The 19,238-nt window shown below is 43.1% G+C and overlaps 2 protein-coding genes across 3 annotated transcripts in view; both read right to left on the bottom strand.

Annotated features, from left to right (window-relative positions):
• Positions 1–19,238, bottom strand: part of LOC127044584 (tRNA (cytosine(38)-C(5))-methyltransferase-like) — a 513,024-nt gene that overhangs the window by 232,308 nt on the left and 261,478 nt on the right. The gene's annotated exons all lie outside the window — the stretch shown is intronic.
• Positions 1–19,238, bottom strand: part of ST8SIA6 (ST8 alpha-N-acetyl-neuraminide alpha-2,8-sialyltransferase 6) — a 48,176-nt gene that overhangs the window by 4,409 nt on the left and 24,529 nt on the right. For both annotated transcript variants that reach the window (XM_050939624.1, XM_050939625.1), the window contains exons 5-8: positions 13,436–13,580; positions 8,589–8,701; positions 6,299–6,391; positions 3,789–4,261 (exon numbers count right to left, since the gene is read on the bottom strand). In XM_050939624.1, coding sequence (XP_050795581.1) covers positions 3,793–4,261; positions 6,299–6,391; positions 8,589–8,701; positions 13,436–13,580 — 820 coding nt within the window. In that variant the 3' untranslated portion in view covers positions 3,789–3,792. The remainder of the gene's footprint in view (positions 1–3,788; positions 4,262–6,298; positions 6,392–8,588; positions 8,702–13,435; positions 13,581–19,238) is intronic.

Raw genomic sequence — 19,238 nt, 5'->3', positions numbered from 1 at the left:
ACTCATGAGCTAAAAGTTCGCACATGCTGAAGTGCTATGGTGGATCAGGACTTCTGTGTAGCACTACAGCAAGGGCAGCTGCTGCTAAGGCTGCATGGCTCCAGAAGTTGCTACATAGCCTTCTCTGGCTTGGCTGGAAAGTCACATTATTGCTTGCCTTTGTATTAATAGTTGGGGATTGGTCCTGCTTTGAGCAGGGGGTTGGACTAGATGACCTCCTAAGGTCCCTTCCAACCCTGATATTCTATGATTCTAAAAATAGCTGCCTTTGGACCATCTGACTACAGCTGAAAAACCCAGCCCCAATTATTAGGCTCCACAATCATCACTGACCTCATATATTCAAACTGAGGCTCAGATGAAGGCATGTTAGCCATACTTTTCTGTCTGGCCCTACCTACAGACACCCATCCCCTTCCTCTCCAAGGAGCAGCTTAATTCCACCACTCTGCTCAGCCCCTCCTCCTTTTGCCCCTCCCCTCTGATGGGCAGCCCAGCAATATTAACCTGCTTAGCCACACCTCCTCCTCCTCCTGCCTCTGAGATGGCTCAATCATCCCTGCTTCACTCCTGCTCTCTGGCCGGCCACCCACCCCTGTGAGCAGCAGCTTAATGCTTATGCCAGATACCCCTCAGTCTGGAGCCAGTCTCCTTGTCTCTTTCTGGCAGGCAGAACACCCAGTCTGTTTGCTTGTCCAGACGGCATTTCCACTTGAAGGAGCCTTCTGAACAATATGATTTTTGCCAGACTAATGAGAAAGGGCCTATTTTTTAACTCTGGGGCCTATGTTTATTTGAATCCTCCAGGCTTATCTGGTTAAATCAATGCGCAAACAAGACTCTGTTCAACCAGAGCCAAAGCCAAAATGACTTAGTTATCTAATACAAAATAATCTAGATCAGTGATTCTCAACCTTTTTAATACCAGGGACTGGCTTGCTGCCTTCTTCAACTGGATCAGGGAGATGTCAGGAACTGGTGCCGGTCCACAGAACGGTCATTGAGAAACACTTCTAGATCATTCTTTTAGTGTAATTCCAGGATTCTGCTGGATCTCTCATTCTCTCTGTGACAAAGTATACATATATTCTAGTGCAAATATGTGTGGGGCTGCGTGTGCCTAAGGACATGAGTGAATGAGTGTGTATTTAAGTAGATGGAGCTCCCATTCTGCTCTGAACTGATTCTACACATACTGGCCATCAGCTGGTGGAAAATGGTGCCACTTCATTGGTGTCAATGGATCTGTGCCAAATTACACTGCTGGAAGATTTGGCCCACTGTATGAAGCACAATCTTCCCCTCTTCCTGTGGTTTGGCTTTATGGGTGACTTAAGTTGCAATGGAAATGTAAGCCTCAGGCTAAGCTTTCTTCTTGACTACTCCTAGAGTTTTCTTGACAACACATCAGTAGCCCAAACCACAATTTCCTCTCTCCAAAAAGAGACACTTTCTTTATTGCCAGGGTGGAGTTAACAAGCCACACCTGCTACAAGGATTTATCAGGGATCAGTTACCATCTCCCTGCAGGGTTCTACACCTGCTAAAAGGGTGGGTCAACAGGAAAATCCTGCCACTTTGATACAGTATGAGAGCATTGCTCTACTGAAGTCAACAAAACTGTAACATCCTCAGAGAGTGAACACTGTGGGCAAGATTATGGCTGAAACCTCTGTGGGTGCCCCAAGGCGGAAGAGAATCTAAGGAACATACCCCAGTTGCATACACATGCAGGAGACAGACCCAGACCTAATCCTTGTGCTCACTAGAGCGTGGAATATTTTTAAAAAAAATTATGAAAAACCATCTGATTTCTAAAAGACCATTTTACAATGAAAAACTTCATTAAAAATTTCAACCATCTTAATAAAACCTTTCACTTCTTTGTTGTTAAAGGACTAAATTCTTTCCTATTAGAAATGCAAGCCATTAAGTCAAAAAGTTTCAGTATTAGGGCAGTGCAATTTACTCCTCAGATTGTTTTTTGCAGCTTCCTGTGAAAATCTGGCCACAGAAATGGTTTTCAGATCCTCAATCTGCCAAGCATTGACAGCGTTTAATTCACCCATACATATGCTTAAGCTTTTTTGTGACTCCTATGTGCTCCATTCTAATGAAAAATTCATAAATGGTTTCCTATTAATTTTCCTAGCTGGCATAGTTACTATAATTAAAGTTATATGGCATAGTTATCATGATTAATATTATATGAAGTGCAAACAGTGGAAACTGCGGGATGTAAAAAGCATAGCAACTGTATGTGTGATTATGAAATACATTATGTATTTCTCAACATTCCCTATATGCCATTCCTTTTTACAGTTAAAAAGGATAACCTAGTAATGTGTGTGCTCAAGCATGTATCTCCCCATCCCCCCATTCTATTATGTACTGTAATGTTATGTATAAGCCATCCTCATTCTGTTTTATTCTTTTGAACATGGGAAGATCTGAAACCATTGGAAGAAAATTGTGCTTATTTGGCTTGGCCCAGCAATCTGAAAGGTTAAAAGGTAGCAATCTTATTGTTATGAATCAACTGTGAAATGTATATTTGAAAGCGCATTTTCTAAATAGCACTGAAAACCATTTTGAAATACATTTCACAGTCTAAGCAGAAGAAAAGTATTTCTTAGTTTTTGAACTTTCAGATTGCTTGGCTGGGTAGTTTTCTTTTATATAACTTGAAAAATGCAGGAGAAAGATTATATCAGCCCAATTAAAATACTATATTCAGGTCTCATGTAACTTATTTATTGGTGTTTGGACTCCCATCTTTTGGAGAGTCAAAGTCCTAGTAACTATGATTCATAGTCAGCAACAGTACTAGAAGTTGAGCTGGAAGTTGATGTAGCTGAAGGATGTACAAACAGCCATATTGGCAGGTTGTGTTTTGTCAACAGGTCAGAAGAATCTCACAACCATACAACAGAATCTCTCCACAGTCAACTGTAATTTGCACTCAGTAAATTGGCTCAAGATCTGGGGCCAGGTTCTGTGCTGCATCTCTTAGGATGCAGAACAAAGAAGATGCATCCCAGGCAAAAAGGGTGCAGTGCTTCATGGCTCTATGATGCTCTGTGGGCCAGTGCAGTCCCCAAAGTAAGTTATAGCAGTCCCAAGAGCTGCTGTGACCTATGGAAGCTTCTATACTTTTGTCAACCAGCTGCTCCCTCTCCTTGTGCCAAACTGGCATAGCCACTCTGCAGGGATATGTAAGTGGGGGGCACAAGGTTGCATACATCTGCCATATGCTGCCTCTTCTCTGGGTGAATTTGTCCGTGGACTGCTTGGCCCTTTTTAGGTCCCGTACACTGTTGCATCAGTGTAGAAAGGTTTAGGCAGCACCAGAATCTCACCTCTTCTCTCTTTCAGGTGGTAGAATGTGTCTGTCTTAAATAAAGCAGCCCACTTTTTGTCAAAACAGCACACCTTGGGGAATCCATCACAAAACACAAAAAAGACTGGCAGTCACACATTTGGGGCAATGGAACACTATTGATAGATTGAGTTGTGACAGTCATGGATGGTGCTGCCAATCCTTCATGTATGCAGAAGGATTGGCAGTGTGGAGGAAAACGTCTGAGCTGACCCTAACCTTTCATCTCCATGGTGCTGTACATATAGGCAGAGCAGTCAAGCCTCCCTCTAATTCATATACACAACTCTCATTGACTCTTTGAGAATAATGTGCATATCTGGGGAACACCACCTGGTCGCAAAAAAGGCATTTTTGCTCTGATACTCACTTAAACGGAAGCATTTTATCTTTTAGGAATCTAACTTACCTTTTCAGTCTGAGTCACATTTACCAAACTGCAGCTTCAGAATGCCCTTTCCATGAAGTTGGAGAATCTGGTTGTATTCTTTGGGCATTGCATGGAAACCTGGTTTGGGCAGTTGGTTGTCATAATAGTGGTGACTGATTGGCATCTCCTCTGTGGTTTTAGAGAAAGGCCAGAAGCCATACAACTTCACATTCTCACACAGTTCAATAGCAGCACTAGCAATCATAAAACCAGAAGACAGTCGATATGCTTTCACGCCCTTCGTTCTCCAGAACTGGGCTAGACTTTTCAGGTACCTGGGATGAAAAAATATCGCCCTCTGTTTTGCTCTGAATTCTTGTAGAGTGTGGTATACTTTGAAAGAAGTACCTGTGTTGCTTTTGAAGGAAAATGCTGGCAATAAAAGGAAAGCATTTCCATAACTTGCAATGTTCTCCAGAAATGTCACCTTCTTTTCATTCAGCTTGTTGTATCTGTCAAATAAAATGCCTAGTGAACTTATCAGTTTTAGAGGGGAAAAAATGCTTGAATTCAACAATTTATTATTGCAGGCAGGAGTTTCACAACTTCTTGGGCAAGTAATCTGTAATACCAAACCAGACCTGTGGTCCACCTAGTCCAGGATGATGTCTTCAAAGGAAGGTGCGAGAAGCCCCACACATTTAAAAATGGGCACACTAGCATATACTATAAAAATATTTATGCAAATTAGTTACTACATGTGTGAGTTAGCTGCTTTACAAATATAGGCTGCAACTGTGCAAAGACTTGTGCATGTGCCTAGTATATGAATAGTCCTCATGGAGTTAAAGGTAAGCACATGCTTAAGCCTTCGCAGAATCAGAACCTTAGCTGCTTTTTAAATACTGCTGGACTGATCGTCCAAGCTGCTGACACCCAAAGCTCCCACTGACTCAGCACTTCTGAAGATTAGACCATACTTCTAATGAATTGCCAGATCCCAGGTCATAAACTGTTGAGCCCTCCAAAATTCTGCAATAAAAGAAAAATGGTCAAAGTGATTTTGCTTTGGGACTTTATTGCAGGGCTGAAACATAGTTTTTACATCTGTACTGTAAATGCCTTGAAAACACAGTCCATAACAGAATGGTTGATATAACTTCAACTATAGTGTTGTGAGAAGAACCTCACACTTAGCTTGCTAATTAGAAGTTAAAGTAGAGCAGTTCTCTAGACAACCCTTTCCCTCTCCTCCTTCTAAGGCACTTACAGCTTTCTCTGAATAATAAAGTCATTGAAATGGCCAAATCCCAAAGTCCTGACTCATTTTTACTGAGTCCTTATTAAGGTTAACGCTGTTAACTTCCGTGGAGGTTTGCCTGAATAAAAACAGAGTAAAAACTTAGTGGAACATCATGATTAAGCCCAAGAGCAATAATTAGCTTCAATAGCCACCAATGAAACTGTCTTCTTATGCTAAACCTCTGGACCAAATTTTGTTTTTACTTGCAACTCCATTGAAGTCAATGGGCCAAATTCACTGCTGGTGTAAGCCACTAATACATCTCCATTTACGTTAATAAGGATTGCAAGAGAATCAAAGCAGAATTTATTCCAAAGACTCCAGCTATCTTCTAGATTCAGTGACAAACTTCTTTTAGAGATACAAGATGGGGAGGCAATAGCTTTTACTGGAGCAACTTCTGATGGTGAGAAAGACAGAAGTTGGTCTAATAAAAGATATTACCTCATCCATCTTCCCTCTCTAATATCCTAGGACCGACATGGCTACAACAAAACTTCCGTTTTCTGTGTATTCGACTGTTTTCATCTCACTGTTAAGCTCGAGTCAATTTTGTCTGGTTGTGTCTGTTTGAGAAATACAGGGAAGAGAGACTGGAAGATTATTAAGCAGTAAATATCAACATACCACACTGGTTCATTTGGCAGATAAGCACTAGCTAGAACAGCTTGTGGTCCAATGTGAAACTGAAGGTTATACAATAACTAGCAAGTTCTAATTAGACTTTTGTTGTTGTTGGTTTCTTCCCAAGAAGGGGATGAAAGCAAAACACTTTGGAGAAAAAAGGGAGATCCACTTTGGGTTGGATTCTTTAGTGTTCAGACAATTATAGAAATGTAGGTCCCAATTCAGGACAGCACTTGAGCACATGCTTAACTATAAGTTCCACTAATGGACTTAGACACATGTTTAAGGGCTTTCCTAAATCATGGCTATAATGCCAGCTTTTCAGAATGGATTTGAGATGAGAAATGCTGCTATTTCCCCTGGTTAGGAACATGTGGATGGGTGCAAACAGAGGCACTGCTAATCTCTGTATTGTTGACTCATTTCTGTTCAAAAGGACTTGTTTAATGGGTTTCCATTCACTGGTATGCCTTTTACCCGGGAATTAAGAATCACTGATGAAGTAATCAGAATGCATTGCCCACTGTGATGGCATCCCAAAGGGTTTAATAACAAAATCTAAAGCATGTCAAACAATTAAACAACATTACACAGGAAAAAAAATTATAGTGATACTTACTTCTGTGCTATGATACTTGGATTAACAGTCACGAGATTTGTTTTATTGCCAACATCTTTGCTAATGCTTCCTGTGGTTGGGGGAAGGTTACACCTGAGGTTTAGAAACAGTTATTTAAAGAGAGCCCCACCACAAATGCCCTGCTGTTATTCTATGCAAATTCCTCAACTGCACCGTAATATTTACGACATCTCCCTCCAAGCACCCAATAAATAAATAAATAAATATTAATGAACCCTTACAACATGCCTGAAAAATAAGTATTTGACCTGTTTAACAAATGTACACTGAAGTACACAGAGTCACATTTTCTCCATATCACATGAGTCAGTAGCCAAGCTATTAATAACCCAGGAAGTCCCACCTCCCAGTTCCCCTGCTCTATCCACTAGACTAGAACCTGCCACTATTTCCTTCCAAGATAAAGTAATGCAGCTCCTCTAAAGGTTCTGTAGTTTTTTTTTACTCAAAACAGTGTAATTAATAATCAGATGCAATTGGCATAGTGATATTATTGCCTGTATCAAAGATGAAAATGGAAAACTGTCCAACTACTAATGCATTCCAACTACTGATTCAGTAGTAAATAGTCAATTTCTATTAAAGATAAAGAAGAAAAAGTTTTAGCCTGAATTATGCTTATCATTTATGTTCTTTAAAAACCTGCTACATTTAGGTTTAGCATCTCATCTTGTAAGTTCATCACTTCTATTCAGGCCAATCACCTAAATTAGACATGGGAAGGCTTCTCTTTTGTCTTATTTAAAAGCACCAGATGTAAGTCAGAAATAAGAAAGGTGACAAAATCCAGTGGAGATGGGTGTGGACTCAGAGGTCTGCCTGCATGGTTGTCGCTCGTTCACATGTTGGAAAATTTCTGGTGGAGAACAAAGTGGGAATTTTATTTCCACAACATGGAGTGAGACTCAAAAGGAATCTCTGCCACCCATGCTCAGACTCAAGGTTTGAGGTGGGTTCGAGAGTCCAAGCTGCCATCCAAGCCGGAACGTCCACACTGCTATTTTTTGTGTGCTAGCTCGAGCCTCACTAGTGCAGGTCTGTTTACCTGGGCTGGGAGGCTTGATCTCAGCTGCAGGATAGACATACCCGTAGGTACCTCAAGAGACAGTTAGGTGCCTATAGGGATTTTCAAAAGTGCCAAGGTGCCCAACACCCACTGGGAGTTTGGGAAGGTATTTAGATGCCTATCTGTATCTTCAGGCACCTAAACACCTTTAAAAACCTGCCCCTTAGGCATTGCTCCACTCAGCATTGCAAGGCCTAAAAACCTTTAAAAACCTAGACCTGAGGCCCCAATCTAGCAAAACATGTAACCATTATGCTTGACTTTATACCTATGAGTGTCAATTGGTAACATTTTTAAAAGTACCTAAAGTGACTTAGGCTCCTAAGTACCTTTGAAAACTGATTTTAGGTATCTGCCTAGGGGATTTTCAGAAGTGCTCAAGAAGGTTAAGGTGCCTGGCATGAAGATTTTAAGGTAAAGGCAAGCATGTAACATATTTAATGATAGCTTATATCAGTCTTTTTTAAAAGATCTCTTCTCCTGATCCCAAGAAAAACATCCCTGAACCCTAAATGATAGTCAATAAGCAAAAAATGGAGCTTCTCAGAGGCTCAACTCCCAAACTGGAACACATCCAGGTTCATAGACTAAGGCCAGAAGGGACCATCGTGATCATCTAGTCTGACCTGCACATTGCAGACCACAGAACCTCACCCACCCACTCCTGTAATAGACCCCTAACCTCAGGCTGAGTCACTGAAGGCCTCAGATCATGATTTAAAGACTTCAAGTTACAGAGAATCCACCATTTACATGACCTGTGCCCCATACTGCAGACGAAGGTGAAAAACCCCAGGGTCTCTGTCAATCTGATACAAGGGGAAATTCCTTCCCAACCCCAAATATGATGATCAGTTAGACCTGAGTATCTGGGCAAGACCCAACAGTCAGACACTTGAGAAAGAATTGCTGGCATTCTCTGAAATCGCAGGTGTGTGAACACGTGTGCTTTTTTCTGCTTCTGCTCTTTTCTTATATGCACCCAGAGTAGTGACATTTACAGAGCCGAACATGATGCTTGGCTATTGTGTTGAAGAATGGGGCAGACAGGCTGAGAAGATGGGGAAAACGTGGCTGGGGCGCACATGCACACCCACTAACCATAGCACAGCCGTTTAGTTTACTTTTTGGCCTACAAAGCTTGACAGAATCCCTTCAAGAGCTTTTGCACTCTAAATCCCATTAGTGTTTAGCAGAGCTTACCTAAATACAAAGTCAGAGTTATCGATTTCAGCTCCACAGCTGGAATTTTTCAGAATGCCCCCATTTCCAACCACTGCACAGTGCTTAAAAGGATAGCCCAGAAGGGGTGGGGACTGAAAAGAACAAAAAGAGCATGAACAGAGTTTGGGATGGGTTTTTTTTTGCATTTCTCATGATATGGAATCAGAACTATTACTACTTGCAGGCTAACTCCAATAAAGTGCAGAGAACACACACACAGAATGCAGCATGTGTCTGCCACAAACAGTCAGGAGTAACAGACAGGTGGAAAGAGCAAGACTGGACTGTGAGCTACTATCTTTGCTTTCAACAGTTTGGGGAAGTCTCTTTGCATTGTTAAAATTGACTAAAAAGATAAATAAACTTGCTTTGTTATGTTTACCATGCAATACTCCTGTTATGGACAGCGTCTCCTGAGGGACACAGGGTATGTCTACACTGCAATGTAAGCCCAGGGTTAGTGGGACTCGAGTCTGCTGACTCATGTTAAGGAATCCTGGATTTAAGCATCTACACTGTTTTTAACACTATGTTAAGACTGTTCTAACCCATGCTTCAATCTGGGGCTCTGGCATCCACACAGCTGCACACAGACCTGAGCCAAACCAACCATATCCCAGAGTTGCAAGTGCTGCTCTAGCCCTCTGACCGTGATGTACTGTGGGAAAACTTTACTGCCCATCCTATTACAGGAAGTCTGAACAACCTGAGTCTGCTGAGTAGTCATTTTGGTTTGTGCATTCCCAATTACTGGATCCAGCAACACGGAGGAGGTGCCTTCTGAAGAACGTCTCTTGCTTATGCTTTCACTTCTGTGTCAGAAGTGGCTGTGGCAAAGCATCCATGAGGCATTGGTGGACATTTCAGCAGCATTTTCTGTCCCACTGAAGGCACCTGATGGATTTCCTGGTGGAGTAGCAGGAGGAGGAGTACCCTGGCATCGCAGACTCACACTGGCTGATGCTGCTTGGTACAACTGGCATAGCCACTAATGCCCCATATGTAGACCAGCGCTTCTCATGCAAGGCCACAAGCACATTGTCATGAAGACCTGGGATGACCAGCAGTGGGTCCAGAACTTTTAGATAAAGCAAGCTACAGTTCTGGAGCTTTCTGAGCAGCTTACCCCCAACCTTCCAGTGTAAAGAGACACAACTGAGGTCAGTCATGCTGGTCCAGAAACAGGTTTCTATAACTGTCTGGAAGCTGGCTATTCTGGACTGCTACAGGTCCATTGCCAACCAGTTTGGGGTTGGAAAGTTGGCTGTGAGTAAAGTGGTGGCAGAGATATCTGAGGCAATCAGGCATGCAGCTCTTTGCCCAGGTGGAGGAGATGGTTTCAGCGAGGGAGCAGGCACTTGCAAAGCAGTTCCTGGAACAGGAGAGGTAGCTAAGGGAGGAGGACAGAGCTCAGAGAGAATTGTTTCAGCAACTCCTCCTGCTTCTCAGCAAGCCGTTGCTCCAGGCTTTCATCCCTCTTCTTCTGGTGCTGGACCTGCTGGTCTGCTGTGTCATGAACATTGATCATAACTTATAGAAATGCTTTCTTTTGGAATGGCCTGTGAGGGTACACTGGGCCATGGATCAATTCCTGATGAACAGCAGGCAGTAGAGGTTGAGCGGCCTGAAAGAGGACAAGAAACAGAGGGTTACTATCTAAAGTAGCTCAGTGGAGGAGCACAGAATTAACTCTTGTGGAATCTCAAGGACATAAAAAATACATTTTGAAACTGAACCAACATGTATTGCGAAGGAGATGCTTCAGTCCACATTCTTTCTGGCCACAGCCTGGTTATTTGCAGTTACAGAAGGGCAGAAACAGTGGCATTGTTAAAATAACCTGCTTTCTGTTTTATAAACATTTTATAATTAAGTGGCATACGGAGCATGTATGTGGGGGAGGGTAGTGCCCTTACTGCAAAAAGGCTTTTCCCGTCATTTCAGGCCTTTCACACTTCGGAGGACATAATGGTTCTTCTGGCGCCCTACTGCCAAAGGGAGATGTTATTCCAAGCTGCGAGTGGGAAACCTGCAGTGTATGCAGCGGAAGTAGTCAAATCTATAGTGACTGAACAGCACATCTGTGAGTGGAGTGGGCTAGTCAGCTACTGAGGTGGCCCTGGAAAGTACACCATTCCCCACAATGTAACTGCATATCTGGAGTTCCTGCTTCAGGAAAAAAGTTTGCAGCTACCACTAACCAGAATTGGGTCTGAATCCATGAGGGAATTAACAGGATGCTGTGTTAGCTCACACATTGCTTTACCCTGTTATTGCTGCTCACAAGCATAAAGAACTCCACAGCCTTCTGCACCCACCACGGTTCTGGACAAAAACTGACACCCAACTTGTACGTGGGAGAAATAATTTGGTGACCCACAGACTGCATCTAACTGAAATGGACTAGATTTGGAAACAGAGAACAGTCTCTCTCTCTCTCTCACACACACACACACACACACACATTCCCCGTTTCCAGGTGGCTCCATAGAGGAAGGAGGAATGATTACGGAGAGGCAAATTTCAAGCCCTTACTACTGAAAGGAAAATATGCATGACCCTGGCAAACATCTGTGACCTTACAATAAAAATACTTTTACAGCTGTTTATGACTGTTTGAAATTCCCAGTCACCATTTTGAACTCCACGTAGTTGGGGATGGGAGCGGAGAGGGGACACCAAGGTGCTTTGACACAATCCACCATTACCGGACACACACTGGTAGTCGGAGTGGATCATAACTTGTGCATTGCTTCTAAAGCAGAAATCCCTCCCAATACTGTAATAATTAACTGTAAATCAGAGTCACAAACTTACCCGGTTCCAGAGCGGCTTCTGTCTCCCCCAGGTTTGCTAGACTCAGTAGTGGGCCGTTCTCAGAGGGGGAGAAATCAAACAGCTCTTCTGAATAGGGACCTTGAATTTGCTGTTGATCCTGATCCACAGCCTCCTCTGGGATTGGTTTAACAAATAGTCACTTCATGCACCTCTCTTGGAGCCTGCTGCTGGCTCTCATCCATTCCCATGATGGATTCAGGGGCCAGCAGGGCACCATTCCAGCTCACCAGGTTGTTATCATGCATGTTGGCTCCATGCTGAGTGCAGTGCCCAGAACTCGGTCAAACTCCTCATAAAACAGCTATGGTGTTGGCAAGTTGCCCGAGCTGTGGTTCTTGTCTCTGGTCTTCCAGTACTTGCTCTTCAGCCTCTTACTACGCTCCTTGCACTGATCACCCATCTAAAGCGGTCAGCTTTCTAAGCTATCTGCTGGTATGCATGGTCATTCCTGGTACTTCTGCTGAAGTTCAATTTTACTGGCCTTACACCAGAGATTCACCAAAATTGGGCTGTGTTCCCGTGACCATGAAGCAGCACAGTTTACAAAAGTCTTGCCCTGCTCAGTGTCTACTGCAAACCCAGGAGGCTCTCTGATAGTGTGCCGGGAGCTTGGTGTTCAGAAGAGGAGGGATACACTTGAGCCTGAGCTTAAGCATAGAATTGCAGTGCGGACATACCCTTAGTGGGACCATGTATCTAGGGAGACCTCCAGGAACTACTACTGCCAGGGGGAAATGCAGGTGCTTAATGTTATCCTTCCCCTTCTCTCAGGCAGGCCACGTGGGCTGAGAGGGAAAAGGAGAGAAACAGTAGAGGGTGCCATACGAGAAAGCAAGGAAGTGCGTGAAAGCTGGTAAATGCCAGTCCTTATAGAAGAAGTTTATCTCAAAACAACACAATAAAAAAGGGCTTTGTTTGGAAAACCAAGGCACATCTTTTATGTTGGAGAAAGAACGTGTCTTTCTACAGTGAAACCGAGTGACAAAAACCCATCATATTCATGGGGACAGACCCGAGGCTAAACTAGTCTGGCTTGGATAGCAAGTGCATGTACATATGAGCAGATACCAGAGGCCTGATTCTCCTCTCACTTACCCACTGTAACTTTATCTACTTTAATGGAATTACTCCTGATTAACATCACTGCGAGAGGAAGATCAGTTCCATTGTACTTAAACATACACAAGAAAAAGCTCAAGAGGAACCGTGTGTCAGATACACTCAGGAAGGGAGATGCACGTGATCCAATGGCCAGTGTTCCTTTCTGTGCTCCATCCACAGAGGATGTGAGCCTCTAAGACTCTTTAGCTCAGCCTGTAACAGAGTCATGTTTTCAGTTCTAGAGATGTCTGGTTCAGTTCCTGAGATCCATCACAGTCACCAGGATTGGCATGGAATAAAAGAACACAAACCATCTATTGGAGACTGAAACTTTTCATGATCACCTGAAACTAGGTGTGAGAAGAGCAGTGTTAATTTGCACAATGGCCTTCAGTCTATAGACCTGATCTCTTGCCACTGGACTGGAAGTACTAGAGAGAGTTTACAATTTGCAGCATTCTGCAGTAACCTCTATGGCTGAGCTACCAGCAGAGTTCATGGATACTAAAGGTACATCTACACTGCATCTGGGAGCGAGCCTCCCAGGACAGGTCCACTAGCAGGACTAGTGCAAGCATGCTAAAAATAGCTGTGTAAATACTGTAGCTTGTGCTCTGAAGTCTGGGGGGCTGAGCCCAAGCTGCAACCTCTACGCAACTATTTTTAGTGCTCCGGTGCAAGCCCCACTAGTACAAACCTGTGGACCTGGGCTGTGAGGCTTACATCCAGGTTCAGTGTAGACATATCCTAACACGAGTCCCAGCCAGCCTCTCTCCTTTGCATGAGAAAGTTATCAAGAAATAAGGAGAGAGAGTGGGAACGGGACCATCCTCTGAAGACCCAAATAAAACAACTGTAGTTCTGAAAGAAAAAGAAACTGTTCTTACCTCAGGCAGCATCCTAAAAATGTCCTCTGTGATGAGGATAGTCTTTTTATTGTCCACCTCATAACTCATGTTACTTCCCAGCGGGGTATTGTTTTGAGAAGCAATAAAGTTGTGAACAGCATCACAGCAGGAAGCTAGTTCTAACCTGCAAAAGACCAGTGTAGCTAATGAATGATAAGGAGGTGGCAGAGAACTAGAAAAGAAAGTCTGATTTTAATTAATTTAGTTACCTATAAAGCTGTGTGCATCCTTCAGAATGACTTATCCCCTGACTTGCTTTGTAACCAGCCCAAATAGCTCAGCTGTGTCAAGAAAGAGATTGTAGGATTTGTGGCAAACCCAGGAACCCCTTCTCTTTCCTTGTTTTTCCATCCCCCTTTCCAGGTCACAATCACCTTATTATTGTTACAAATTAGTATTACAGAAGCACTGTGGCCCCATCAGAGACCAGGGCCCTACTGTGCAAGGCGTTGTACAAACAGATAATAAGAGAGTCAGTCCCTGCCTCGAAGAATTATCAAATCAGATTTCAGCAAAAAATGTAAGCGGTGGGTGTAACAATCAGAAGGGATGGGGGAGAGAGGATGCAGGAACAGTGAAGGAAATAACCTTCACTGTTCCTGGTTATGTAGCTCAGCTATGAGAACAGCTAGATGGTTTTGAGTTAATTAATTAACGATTAATGTCTTCAACCACTCAGCACAGTTCTGCTGTGCAAGATTTGGCAGATGTTAAATAAATTAAAAGATACAAATAAATTAACATAGATATCTTCCGTGTCTGGTGTGTGTGAGTGTGTGTGTGTGAGAGAGAGAGCGAGCGCGCGCGCAAGATAAGCCAACATAGTTTGCAAAAACCATCTAATCAATAGGGCAGCCTCCATTTAAATGTCTTCTAGAAGGATGGTCTCTTGATCATCCAACCCATAACTCAGTTTATTTCCTCCAGGGGTGTGTGTAAATGCTAAGCAGTATTATTTTGAAAAGCAGTAAAGTAGTGATCAGTACCATCAGGACTCTGAAATCTGCCATTGATCCTGCTGCCCTTTGTCTTATTCTGGGATCTGATATACCCCACAATGCACCATGCCCAGGATACTAGGGAATCATTTTAGCCCAGAACTTCAGAAGATATTTAGGAGCTTAATTCCCACTGATGGTCTGGGCCTTTATCTCTAGACACTTTTACCTCACACTTCCAGATTGTCAGCCTGTGGTCAGCAGTGATATCCTTGGAATGTCAGACTGAAGGACTGGCAGATGCTGCCCCTGGATGCCATGTGGGCTTCTCCCAAGCAATAGAAGCAGCATTGATGTTTGTCACTGACTGCGAAGGAACTTGGGCAGGAAGCACAGATTTTAAAGCCTGGGGTCTTCAGCACAGTCCAGTACCCATGCATGGGTATGAGGGGGCGGGGCGTTTATAAGTAAACAGATTCCCCAAAAGTCCACAAACTCCTCTAAATAATTACTAAAATGAGTAAAAACTATGTAAAACAGCTAAATACTATAAAAACGTAACTGTATACAACTACACTCTTTTTAAAAGGTGCAAGAGGACACTAACAGTTCTGACCCGGATCATGTGGGAGGGAAAAGGAATGGGAGACGTGGCTGGTCTGGCCCGCTTTCTATCGCTTCAGACGAAACCATGAGGCAAGTCAAGGCATGGGCACATTCCTGAATCAATGGACACTACTTTCAAGTTCTCCGTCTCCTGAGGCATGGTGGACATGTGTAAACCTTCAATGGAATACTGTAGGGACCATCACTCAAAGAAGAATTAGATGAACAGTGCTCTGGTGCGCTCTTAGAGCACCACTACCCTTACTCAGAGGGGATAGTGTGGTTACAAAACTGTCTGATATTGTCTAAAAAGAGAGTTATTAATCCTAAGGTAGAGACTCTCTGCAAGACTTTGTGCAATGCTTAAGCCCTCACTTAGCCCCTACATTCATGGTTTAAGCAGTGAAAGGGGCTTTGCTGGCCCATCTGAGTAGGGTGATTTTCACCCATATTTTCCATATACTGACAAAAAGGTATTTAGCAAAAATCAAAGAAAAAAAAAGACCCAAAAACCTTTTCTTTATGGAACTTTAAAAAACATTGGATTCAGTTAGCCAGTGCAAAAAGTGATTGCTTCTGTACCAAGATTTTGTAGGACTTGGTATTTTTGTAACTAAGTTATACATTTGTTTTTTGAAGACAGTTTATAATAGGAAATTTGAAACATGTTGGACCATTGAATCAATATAATTAACTGTATTCTCTAAGGGAAATTATGAGCACAATTAAATATTTTGATGCACTTTATAAAAAATATAATTATTTTGTATTTTTAACTTGAAAGACCAGCTGCTATATTTACTGTTAAAAGGCTGGTTTTTCTTATGTTATCTGTGAATGTTGCTAGCTGCTGCCCCCAACAAAATGATGGTTGCAGTTGTCTACAACCTACCTGGATGCAGATTATCTGCCTATGGAGAAAACAGAAAGTGAGTGGTGAAACCAGGACTAGTGAGGAGACAGTGCCCTCACAAACAGAACTGTAGCCCTTGGGACAGGGTCCTGATGAGGAACAAGGAGAATGAAAGTTGCCAAGAAAAGGGCATCCTTTAGGGAAAGATATGGAAGGTAGGGCCAGAGGCCCAGAATGGGTGCACAAAGATGGTGGAGAAGGCTGAAGTGGCTGTGAGGGAGAAGACAGATGAGAACTCCAGGGAAGGAAGAGACTCTCAGAGGCAAAGCTAAAAGATACAGGAACCAATATGGAGACTAACCAGTGCACAGTTGGAACTCAGACTCTGGGGGAAAAGGATATTGGGAGAGTCTATAAGGGCAAAAGCTACATGAAAAGTTGTTAGCAGCAAAGCAAGCATTACAAGTAGCCATAGAGGACATGCAGTTTCAGAAGGAGAAACTCAGAAACAACATGGAAGAGAGGGGTAAACGATTTCTCATGGTAGGAGACCAGAAGCAGGATGACCTGTGGAGCAGCTCCAGCAACTACAGGGGAGAATGCATTCATACCTCTGAGGGCTGTAGTCTTTAAGGGGATGGTGTGTGACTGGGTGTCCATCCCCACAAGGCCAGAAGGGGTAAATTAGCCCAATTAACCTATAGGCTGCATCTGGAGTACTAAGGCCTGATTGCTGATGAAGGATAAAGGGCTACAGCTTGAATTCCATTGGCACAAATGAATAAAGCCTAAAATCACTAAAGCAAAGAAATTGTGAAGCTACATCTTGCTCAAAAGAAATGTGTAGGTATTAAATACAATTCCAGCTGTGTAGGTACCCAGCTGGGTTCTGTAGTTTGTTGTACTGATGATATACCTCTTACATGAAAAAAATCAAGATGTTAAAGTAGTCATTAATATTCAGGTTACCTAGGGAACCTGAGACTAAAAACTCTAGCTAGAGAAGCCCATGCAGCAGAAGCAACCCACCCCACAATAGTCTCCAAAGCTCTAGGAATGAGCCTTCTGGGGGAAAGCAAGGCTCTTTCACCCATCTTTTTAATGTTCTCTGATTCACTGTAATAGCCAAGAAGAGTGAGGTCTTGGTTTGGTTAGAACAAGTGTAGATTGACGTATATCTGTAAAAGGAAGAAGAATTCAGGTGGGCTTTAAAGCAGAGAGGTTAAGGAATAGGCTAGTGGAGTTGCCATGCTTGGCATGCTTGGCATCCTCGTAGAAGAAATGGTGGTAGGGGACAACCTTGGTTCGAGTGATCATGAGCTGATTCAGTTCAAACTAGATGGAAGGATAAACAAATGTAGATCTGGGATTAGGGTTTTTGACTTCTCGAGGGCTAATTTCAAAGAGTTAAGGAAATTAGTTAGGGAAGTGGATTGGATGGAGGAATTAGTGGATTTAAATGTGGAGGAGGCCTGGAATTACTTTAAGTCGCAGCTGCGGAGACTGTCGGAAGCCTGCATCCCGAGAAAGGGGAAAAAAACCATGGGCAGGAGTTGTAGGCCAAACTGGATGAGCAAACAACTCAGAGAGGGGATTAGACAAAAGCAGAAAGCTTACAGGGAATGGAAGGAAGGCAGGATCAGTAAGGAAAGCTACCTTGCTGAGGTCAGAACATGTAGGGATAAAGTGAGGAAGGCTAAAAGCCACATTGAACTGGAACTTGCAAAGGGAATCAAAACCAATAGTAAAAGGTTCTACAGCCACATAAATAAGAAGAAAACAAAGAAAGAAGAAGTGGGGCCGCTATACACTGAGGATGGAATGGAGGTTAAGGATAACCTAGGCATGGCCCAACATCTAAACAAGTACTTTGCCTCAGTTTTTAATAAGACTAGTGAGGAACCTTGCGATGATGGAGGGATGATAAACGGGAATGTGGATATGGAAGTGGATATTACCGCAACTGAGGTAGAGGCCGTACTTGAACAGCTCGATGGGACGAAGTCGGAGGGCCCGGACAATCTCCATCCGAGGATATTAAAGGAACTGGCGCGTGAAATTGCGAGCCCGTTAGCGAGAATTTTTAAGCAATCGATAAACTCGGGGGTTGTGCCGTATGACTGGAGGATTGCTAATGTAGTTCCTATTTTTAAGAAAGGGAATAAGAGTGATCCGGGTAATTATAGGCCTGTTAGCTTGACGTCTGTAGTATGTAAGGTCTTGGAAAAAATTTTAAGGGAGAAAGTAGTTAAGGACATAGAGGTCAATGGTAATTGTGACGAATTGCAACATGGATTTACTAAAGGTAGATCGTGCCAAACCAATCTGATCTCCTTCTTTGAGAAGGTGACGGATTACTTAGATAAAGGAAATGTGGTAGATATAATTTACCTAGATTTCAGTAAGGCGTTCGACACGGTTCCGCACAGGGAGCTGTTAGTTAAATTGGAAGAGATGGGAGTGAATATGAAAGTTGTAAGGTGGATAAGGAACTGGTTAAAGGGGAGACTCCAGAGGGTCATATTGAAAGGTGAACTGTCGGGCTGGAAGGAGGTCACCAGTGGAGTCCCTCAAGGATCGGTTTTGGGACCGATCTTATTTAACCTTTTTATTACTGACCTTGGCACAAAGAGCGGGAATGTGCTAATAAAGTTTGCAGATGACACGAAGCTGGGGGGTATTGCTAACACGGAGAAGGACAGGGATACTATTCAGGAAGATCTGAACCACCTTGTAAACTGGAGTAATAGAAATAGGATGAAATACAACAGTGAAAAGTGCAAGGTCATGCATTTAGGAATTAATAATAAGAATTTTGGATATACGTTGGGGGCGCATCAGTTGGAAGCGACGGAGGAGGAGAAGGACCTTGGGGTACTGGTTGATAGCAGGATGACTGTGAGTCGCCAATGTGATACGGCTGTTAAAAAAGCAAATGCGATTTTGGGATGCATCAGGCGGGGTATTTCCTGCAAGGATAAGGAGGTGTTAGTACCGTTATATAAGGCGTTGGTGAGACCCCATCTGGAATACTGTGTGCAGTTCTGGTGTCCCATGTTCAAGAAGGATGAATTCAAACTGGAACAGGTTCAGAGACGGGCTACAAGGATGATCCGAGGAATGGAAAAACTGCCTTATGAAAGGAGACTCAAAGAGCTTGGCTTGTTTAGCCTGGCCAAAAGAAGGCTGAGGGGGGATATGCTCGCTCTATATAAATATATCAAGGGGGTTAACGTTAGGGAGGGAGAGGAATTATTTAAGTTTAGTACTAATGTAGACACGAGGACGAATGGGTATAAACTGGATATTAGGAAGTTTAGACTTGAAATTAGACGAAGGTTTCTGACCATTAGGGGAGTGAAGTTCTGGAATAGCCTTCCGAGGG

The sequence above is a fragment of the Gopherus flavomarginatus genome, chromosome 2 (assembly GCF_025201925.1).
Source record: "Gopherus flavomarginatus isolate rGopFla2 chromosome 2, rGopFla2.mat.asm, whole genome shotgun sequence".
Lineage (NCBI taxonomy): Eukaryota > Metazoa > Chordata > Testudines > Testudinidae > Gopherus > Gopherus flavomarginatus.
The sequence above is the reverse complement of the archived record's forward strand: the minus strand, read 5'-3'. Positions and strand labels throughout refer to the sequence as shown.